Source organism: Crocodylus porosus, unplaced genomic scaffold (genome assembly GCF_001723895.1).
Source record: "Crocodylus porosus isolate Cpor-Errol unplaced genomic scaffold, CroPor_comp1, whole genome shotgun sequence".
NCBI classification, from domain to species: domain Eukaryota; kingdom Metazoa; phylum Chordata; order Crocodylia; family Crocodylidae; genus Crocodylus; species Crocodylus porosus.
The window spans coordinates 78,203,420-78,213,196 of record NW_017728931.1 but is presented as its reverse complement, the minus strand read 5'-3'; the positions used below and the strand labels follow the sequence as shown (position 1 = coordinate 78,213,196).

The 9,777-nt window shown below is 37.9% G+C and overlaps 1 protein-coding gene across 2 annotated transcripts in view; it reads left to right on the top strand.

Moving 5' to 3' along the window:
* Positions 1–9,474, top strand: part of TMEM19 (transmembrane protein 19) — a 13,572-nt gene extending 4,098 nt beyond the window's left edge. For both annotated transcript variants that reach the window (XM_019543208.1, XM_019543206.1), the window contains 4 exons: positions 1,685–1,822; positions 2,100–2,354; positions 2,743–2,952; positions 6,905–9,474. In XM_019543208.1, coding sequence (XP_019398753.1) covers positions 1,685–1,822; positions 2,100–2,354; positions 2,743–2,952; positions 6,905–7,068 — 767 coding nt within the window. In that variant the 3' untranslated portion in view covers positions 7,069–9,474. The remainder of the gene's footprint in view (positions 1–1,684; positions 1,823–2,099; positions 2,355–2,742; positions 2,953–6,904) is intronic.
* The last annotated feature ends 303 nt before the right edge of the window (positions 9,475–9,777 follow it).

Here is a 9,777-nt window from a genome sequence, read left to right as displayed (position 1 = left end):
GGTTGGGAGCAGCCACCACTGCATGCAAACTTCCCCTTCCCCACCTTGTGTCTGGCCAGCCGGGCAGCACCTGTTTGGCCCACAAAGGGGTGCCACTGCCCTCTCCCTCCCAGCCCTACTCCTGGGAGGCGGCAGTGTGGGGTGGTGGGTGGCAGCAATATGTCCCTGTCCGCCCATGTGTACCCCTTAGGGCCTTCCCAAGTACCCCCCAGTTGACAACCCCCATTCAATACATTCTGCAAATATAGTGCATTATCTATATGTAAGATAACCAGTGCCCCCCTAAAAGACATCTGCTTCCCTTTCCTGTTAATTTTGTATTAACAGCTCTGGGATCGGTTCGGTTGCATAGAGCTGCAGGTCATCAGCTCAATCTTTTCTGCATCAGTGGCATTGAGCTGAGTCAGCCACTAGTTGTTTTCCACTCTCAGCAAATTGCAGTTTTCCACTGAATAGAGCAGTAAGGCGTTATGAATTGGATCTACCCAGGGAGCAGGAGGGAGGAGAAAAGTCAAAACACATATGTGCAAAATAACACCAAAGAAAAATTGCTTGAAGAGAAGTATTTCAAACAAGGCAGCAAGAACATGAAACGAGGCAAGAGTGATGATGAACAAAAAAGATCAGTGGCAGTAAGGGTTAAAACAAAGCTGTCCAGCTCGGAGGGGTTAATAGCCCCTGGGCTCCTGGTCCAGGGGCTGTTCCCCACTTTGCTTTCTCACTGTTGCAGCCAGTGTCCCTGCCCTCCCCCCCATACCTCCTCCAGCTTCTGTTGTCCCCACCCCACCGAGCATGATGGAGTGACAGAGCCCATGTGGTAGCCAGGCTGCTGGGTGGGAGGGGGTGTGACCCAGGAACTGTCTGAAACATCTGTACCAATGTGGTATAGTGTGGGAGTTGCCTGCCATTTAGGGGAGGGGAGGATGTATGTCTTATCACATCTGTGTGATCAGGGGGTTTGCATTGTGTGTTAGGGGATCCATGTGGTTGGGGTGGGCTCATGCAGCTTGTCAGGAACCTGTGTGGTACAGCAAGGTGGGCTCATGTGGCGTAGCTTGCATGAGCTATGGCGGCCCCTGGCTGCTCAGAAATTGGACAGCCCTGGATTAGAACATGTTATATGTAGCAGGAATGCACAGTCCTACAGATTATCCTGAGAGAGGACCCCAGCATAAGAAAAATGTTGCAACCCAAACTGTAGATGTTCCTAATGTCAATATATACATAGAGGCTTAACTGAGATGTACTCCCTTTGCTTCCCGTAGATACAATGGGGGGACATTATATAGACATTTTCATATATATATATCCTTTTGCATTGTTTTTATTGTTGAATTTTATGTGGCCCTGGCATAGGTGACTTACTATTTTCCAGCAAAGAAAGAGTTGTTTCAGAAACTCTTTATTATACAGATACTTAGTGGAAGATCACTGTTTGTTAAAGGAAAACATTAAAGCAAAGGCAGCTGTGTGGTTTTTCAGCAATACAGATTGTGGGGTATTTTAAAACTGTATGTATCCCATGGATTACCACAGTAATTCTTGGACTAATTGCACTGTTGTCATCTTTTAGGTTTATTATGAAGATTTAATAGTTCATTTTAGAACATAAAAACATATTCTTAATTGCTTTGCAGAAGATTATTGCATGAACTAACTAATTTGATTTTTTTTTTCTTTATAGGATTAGTGGTTGGGTTTATCCTAACAGTTGCAAATTTCAGCTTCTTCACTTCCTTGCTCATGTTTTTTGTTACTTCTTCAAAACTTACTAAATGGAGAAAAAATGCAAAGAAGCAAATAGATTCAGAATACAAGGAAGGTAAATGCCAAGATTAATTGTTAGACATTCTGAGAAAAATACGTTCTGTCTTGCTTGATGTTTTTGAATGTAACATTCATAGTGTACACATTACATAGTGTACACAGTAGAGAACACTGTGCACTGTGCAAGTTTCGCTGCCCTCAGTAGTAAAATACAGATAGTAGCTGTTTCTTGAGGAGTGTTCATTGGTTTGGTTGCTGCTGTCTCCGTCTGATGTAAGCTGCTGCATGTAAACTTCCTAGGGATGAAAATATTCAAATTATCTTTCTTCCAGGTGGGCAGAGGAATTGGGTGCAAGTGTTCTGTAATGGTGGTGTGCCTACAGAGCTGGCACTGCTGTATATGATAGAGAATGGACCGGGTGAAATTCCAATAGATTTTTCCAAGCACTATACAGCATCATGGATGTGTCTTTCCCTTTTGGGTGCTTTGGCATGCTGTGCTGGTGATACGTGGGCTTCAGAAATTGGCACTGTCCTGAGTAAAAGTGAACCAAGATTAATAACAACATGGGAAAAGGTACCAATAGGTGAGGCCTCTGATTTTACATATTCTTGTGTTGATACTATATCTAGTTCTTTCTAAGAGCCTTTACATAATCAGATCCACAGTATTGAATTCTGCTAATATTGAAAAAGTTTACTTTGGTGAAAATAAGTACTGATTTCCATAGGTTGTAAATAAAATGGAGTTATATAGCATCCTGTGACTGAAAAACTGCCCCATTCTGAGTCTGTCTTTGTTTTTAATACTATTAGTTTACATTTTACATGACATCTTCTACAATATAAACTGTCATGTAACACAAATGAAGGGATTTGAAAAGCATTTTAAAATCTGAGATATTTAATTGGTAAAAGGCTATATGCAGTAAGCATAAATACGACAAAAATACGAACTTTTTGTTTGATTTTTAGGTACCAATGGAGGAATTACTGTAATTGGCCTTATTTCAAGTTTGCTTGGTGGAACAGTAGTAGGAGTGGCTTACTTCATTACACAACAGATTTTTGTGAGTGATCTGGATATATCTGCTCCACAGTGGCCAATCATTATGTTTGGAGCAGCAGCTGGTTTACTGGGTTCAATTGTTGATTCATATTTAGGAGCTACAATGCAGTATAGTGGTAAGAAAATTATTTTTTTTCTAACTTAAAAACTGCCTTTAACTTAAGGTGCTAAAGATTTGGTTATGAAAACAGAGAAAGAATGGATGGAGTAACACAATGATGGATTTCCAAAAGATGGCCAAAAAAATGGAGTTAATCTTACCTTTCATCTTATTTCTGTTCCCCACTTCTTTGTTTTTAGAATCTCAAAATCCTCTTGGGCTACTCTCAATTTGTTACATGAATTGTAATGGTTTTTGAAATGATCAGGAAAAAGTGATAAGAAAGAAATATAGTATTCTTTCATGGGATGGTGTGTATATCCATTTCAGTATATAGCTGTACATCCTTCATCCACTTGAGCTGGAGACTTAGTACTGTTGGGACAGAGTACATGCCCTGCCTGCCCTCTATTTCACCTGAGGGCATATGGAGCTGTGATCATCTTGCTTCCCTCTGTTCCTCCTAACTGCTCATCACAACAGTAAGCTATCCATACTCCATTCTGGATTTTTTTTTCTGCACAGCCAGAATTCACCTTACTTGTAAGTAGTTCTAATATTTGTTAGTTCTTAACTCTACTAGTTATTTATATAACCTAAAGCTATTGGAAATTCTAACCTCAGGGTTTTAAGCAGTGTCTTGTGTGGGGGTGGGGGGGGGTGTTTATATGGATTGTTTGTTCTGGCCCAGGAAAGGGAAAGATGCCATCTGTAAAAATCTTCTCTTTCAAACAAGAAAGTAGAGAGATCTGTCTCAAAGAGCTTTCTTAGGGCTTAGCAGTCAAAAAGGCATCTCCCTACCTAAGCAGGCAAAATAGATTTTTTTTAATGAAGTCAGATGAAAAGTCTGCGGGGCTTAAAAAAGCAAAGCAAAAAAAGGCCCCTTGCCATATCCTTTCAGAGATCACACATGCACACACCCTGTCCAAGGTGACCCTATTATCAGACAGCACAGTGAAAACCAGTATATTCATTAATTTCCAAGACTGTTAATTCAGATATGGCACTGTCATGGCTGGTCCTTGCCTCCTTTTCTGCCTGTCTCCAAGACAGTTGATGGGTATTATTAGGGTGTATTCCAAGGCATGAACATTTCTTTATTCATTCCTTGTCAGAATCCTTGGCTGAGATACTTGTGAATACACACTTATACTAAATTTACCTTGAGGAATAAAGATCAGAAAAAAATTGCATGTATTTGGATGCAAATCTTACTTGACAGCCAGCTTTATTTGCCAAACTTTCATCAATTGGAACTCTAGATTCTAGTTTGGTAGATTAAATTGTCTGAGAAATGCAGTAGGTAATTCAAAGCCATCATCACTGGGGAAAAAGAGAGAATGTTTTTGCAAGTTGTAGTTGATGCTATGGACTCCACTTCCTACCCCATGCACTTTCTTTCCTGGTCCAAGTGTCATTCCTGTGAAGATCCAGCATGCTATTCAGGAATCAGACTTTATTGCTGACAAACATGAACTGAAAACCAAAAAGGTTCAAACTAATACTTATAATACCAGAAAGGAATCTGTTTTGATAAATAGAAGAACCTATTAGTTTGGATAGCAGTAAACAAATGATGACAGAGTTGGCATAAACAACAATAAAACATAACAGGGCTTTCTGCCATTTCAGTTAAGGTTTACCTAGTAGGCATTTTGGCAGCACATTCTTTTGTCCGAAATAACTTCCATCTTGCTTTGTGAAGTTTCCTCAGTGTCCATCTTCCAATACAAGACCTAGTTCTCACATGTGAATTAAACCTATTTCCCTTCTTAGCCAATGGACTCTCTGTATGAATCTTTAAGTATCTTGTAGTCTCTTCCATCTTTTACATAAAACAGATTTTTTTAATGGTGGAAACATCATCTGAAAATGTTTCTGGATTACAAGCCACTATATACAATTTCCACAATTGCATGATTTTTCTTAAATTCATCATAAATGCCATGCCAGAAATCATTTAGTTCTTTAATCTGAATCAAATAATCCATTTACCTATACCTCTTTCCTAAGGCTCACTTCCAAAGAGGCAAAGAGAAATGTTGACAAAATGCTTCCCTTTTGCATCGATGAAACAAAGACCTTCACCAAAACTACTTTGGTAAAGAGATTGAAATGTCAGTTAATATCCACCTGGATTACAGCATATCTAAAGACTTGCTGTAGTTCAGCTCACAGAAATTTTTTTTTGTATATTTGCACATTTGACTTGGCTAAAGCAGTGTCCCAGTTGTAGATATTTGTAAGGTTAAACAAAAAAGTTTTCACTACATGGCTTTCCTTGACATTTATTCCTTAGTTGAAACTTCTTGTCCCAGTGCTGACTTTGGCAGGGTAGTTCTTTGAGATGTTTTGTGCCCGTGTCCATTCCACATGCTCCCTCCTACCCTGCATCTCCAGAATTCTGGCAACAGAGAGAGAGGCTTGAAAGCCTGGGGATGTGCAGGGTGCATACTCTGTGCCAGTGGCACTCTAGCAGATGTGTAGTGCATTTGATAATGAAGTGTGTGTGTGTGTGCCTGGCACATCTTGAAGAATAATCGTTATTGTGAAGGTAAAAGCAGCTTCCCTTCCATCCCCATAGTTCTTAACCTGAATATGCTATATTCTAGCATTGTCTACTTTTTCCCTTTCCTAGTACTCTGAATGGCTATCCAATTAAAGTGCATCTATAATGCCGAAACACAGTCTTTACTTCACTCTTTTTCAATTATTCTGTCAAACTTCAGCTACCCAGTTTTGCAATGGTAATTTATTCTGACCTAATAGGATTGTGCAAGTAGTTTCCATTCTTAATTACTTAATACTACTTGAGGTGATGACGGACAGATAAATCTAGCCCTTATGTGGTGTGGTTTTTAATTTTATTTTTTTATTGTGGCTTCATATGGATGCAGGAGATGACTATTCCCTGTTCTCCCAGAAAAAAATGTTAATGTGGGGCCAATGGGCTGTTTAGGAATATGTCTGGATTTAGCCTTTTATAATGGGGGTTAAGTAAGAGGTGAGCGATCACAACTTTAAGTTAATGCTTCTACTACTGTTGACATCTCATTTTGGCTTTAGTTCTTTAAGTGCTAGGGAAGAAGCAGTACTCTCAACTGTTTGCTTTCAAGGCAGCTGTGTGATTTTTTTTTCTTTTGGTGTGTTAAGCATCTCTTCAATAAAACAGAGTAGCTCAACATGAATTTTAACATTACTTTGAACATACAGGGCACTAACAGATATTCAGAAACTTCAAAGAATGGTACTGGCAAACAGTATAATGGCCTACTTTGAGATGCCGGTTCTTCTCCACAGAAATAAAAATCCTTCACTATGTATTGAGCCAGCATTAAAATGTACATTTGTCCTAGCAGACAGATTGGATAAGGAGAATGTTGTCCCACTCACTTTAACTTTTCCTTTGCATTGATAAGGAAAGACAGCGTTTATACAGAGGCAGACCAGGGGCCACATAGACTGGAAAGGGAGCTATACAGCCACTTAATGTAATACCCTTGTGGAAGTGAAGCTATTTAATGGGCTTAATTTCAGGGTTAGATTTGCTGTGATATGGAGTAATTTTAAGATATGAAAGTGTTGGGTGTTTTTTGGTAGGAATACACATTTCTAAGCATTTATGTTTGTTCAGTGGCATCATCTTTATCATGACAACTCTTGGAATAGTTTTGTTTACCTTAATAGCCTGTGTTGCTAGCATAGTATTATAGAACTATGTGTATATGTGTGTGTGTGTGTATGTGTGTTTGTGTATATATGTATATATATATATGTATATTTTAAAAATTAGGGTATTAATGCTCATGTAAAATAAGAATTTTATTTTTTTTAAGTAGATAGATATTTGATTCCAACAGCCATAACTTAAGCACTTATAGGAAGTAACATACACTTGATGTTAGGTTTCCTCTCAAGACAGCTGCAAAATGTGAATATGTTTACCTTCTATTTACTTCTTTCCCCAGGTTTTGACAAGCGTATTGGCATGGTTGTCAACCACCAAACAAAAGACTCAAAGCACATATCTGGAAAACCTATACTAGACAACAACGCAGTGAACCTCTTTTCTTCTGTAGTCATTGCTTTGTTGCTACCTGGTATAGCATGGGGTTTTTGGCCAAGAGGATGAAACATCATAATTTTTTTATATGTGGTTCAAATCTTACTCGGAAATTTCTCCGCAGAGCACTATTTTTGCCTTACTGAGGGAAGGGGTCTGTAACCTTTACAGAGCCATAAGGGCTTAACTTCCTTAAGCTGTAAGCTTCATGTAACAGCCACCATCTTTCTGTGCAGAGGTGATGGCCTTTTAATAACCAGTCAGTACAGCTTCTTAACTGAACATAGATCACTACTGTGTGACATGAAGTACTTCATCAGTCACACTTCTGATGATGAATACTTGGCCTGCAAATCAGTTCCGGTACCCAGAAGCTGGGAAAGGGAGAGACTGGATAATGGACCATTGCCACTATTCACCAAGCTAGACTGAATGCTACATAACTTCTTAAAAGTTCATAATAGTACAGATAAAATCACTGAATTTAGGTTTAGTACATATTTTCCATCACCTGCTAAGTTTTATAGAAACAAGCTAATGTACCTTAATTGTACTTTAATAAGCAGCATTGCCCATTCCGTGTTTTGATACTTTTACCAATAAGATGAACACCCTTGTGCTTGCTTTTTTTCTTGACAGCCTATTTGACTTGTATCAAATGGGGTTATAAAGCTTATGTTAGCAGTACCGTGAGGTACTTCTTATCAAATTAAATTACTGATATTTAAATTTAGAGTACAATTTGAATTAAAACTCATCTGTTTAGAAAAGTTGAATAATGCTACTGAAATTGTAAAATTTTATATTAGAATTATACTTGGTTTTTCACCACTTGATACTCTTCATGTCTGTTCCGAGTAGTGCAATTTTTGTTGCTGTTGTTGGGTCCCCAGTAACGCAACATATCTGTTTAGTGCTAAATAAACTTCACACTGGAAATGGAAAGGTGTGAAGACCTTTACCTTTACCAGCTTTCACTTCTGTCTTCCAGTGGCAGACTAAAGAGATTTTCAGTTGATATGGTAAAGGATCTGATTCTGTAACTGTGTTTGCGTGCATTGCCCACCTCCATCCCTTTGCAGGATCTGACCCTTAAGACCTTACCAGTTATTTTTCCAGTTTGAGTGAGATTACCTGTTCTAGTGATAATTCCCAATTTGAAAGTGTAGGAGATCTCAAACTGGTAGCATCATTTAAATTAAATAAATGTTATCACTTCATCTCAATGTTTCTGTTGAAAAGCATGGAAACATAAAAAGCATAAATGCTCTTATTGCTTAGCTGTATTTTTACTGTAAATAAATAGGTTTTTCTTCATGCATAGTTGGGATTTTCTACTGCATCTAAATAGAGTCACATTTTTTTCTCTTGTTAAGTGGTGTTAAGCATCAGAGGAGGACTTGGGATAGTGGCGATGTTCTGAGATGACTTACTTTCAGTTTAAATGTTTTATTGTCAGGTGTGTTGTTTCAGGGATCAAAGGTTTATTTTCAAACCCTTAAGTAAGTGTTTAAACAAGTTTTCACTGATATCTGATATGGGCATGTGTGGTGTTTTAGTTAACACTGGAAACACAACCATAATATTAAAATAAGCTTTCCAGATTAGTATGAAATGTCTTGATTTCTATTATATAAATTAATAAAGTTTTTAGAAGTCATTTGGAAGCTTGCAGCAGGGTTGGGATTTTCAGAAGTGCTTAATGCTTGGTGTCTTAACTTTTCCAGTGAGGGGAGTTAAGTTTATGTGGAGTCATCTTGAAATTCCCGCTCAGAAATCTCTAGTGTTATAGAAGGACTGAACCATTATTTAGCTTTACAGAAAATTACATTGCCCTGGCAGGATAACGTTACACTGAATAGAACATAACTGTTCACATTTTTGTGTTGTATTTAACTTATGTAACATAAAAGTGACCCAGAAAGCTTAGCCTTTCTGAAAGGAGGAAATGTAGGAATTCTAAGAAAGTTAGATATAAGCGACTTGGTGCCTGTAAACAAGTTCATGTCACTAAGAGCTGTTCCAAAAAAAGGTGAGGCAATACTACAGAAGATGTCTGGATATAAACAGAGACTGTATATATGAAAGCAAAAGGGAAGGTAAGAAAAGGAAAGCAGATAAGGGAAGGAGAGGGTGAAAGGTTATTAATAGAAACACATTGGGGCTGTTTCTTCTCTCTCCCCACCCCCCAATCAGCTTACATTTCACTTACTTTGAAATATTTAAATATTTGTTTTGCTTCAATATGTGTATGGTTCGTTTCTGATATTAATCTGGCATTAATCATATTAATGAACTGGCGTGTTAATTCACAAACGGCTCCTAGAGTCCTTTGGTCAGATTTCCTTAAACTAAAAAATTCTGATTGGAAAGTGTAGAGCCTTATTCTCTGTATGATTTTATGGATTATGTACAAGTAAATGTGTTATTTTTCAATGATTAAATAGTAATTTTTCTTAATAAATGTGCAATTCAGGCTCTGTGTGTGTAAGAACTCTTCTTTTTTCCTATTAAAGAAACTCTTACTTGAACTGTCTGGCATCTCAGTCCAAAAAATAGTTAAGAATACCACATTAGGATCATTTATTTTTAAAATATATCTGTAAGACACTTTTTTTAATTAATTTGCTACTATAAACATGGATTGTTCTGTGCCTGTCAGATCCATAATAGTGTGCCACCATGTGTTTTTTAAACTGCAGTTCACTGGGATATGTCCAAGTAGAACAACTAAATAAAGTATATGCTGGGAAGAGGGCTAACTTTACAACATAGGCT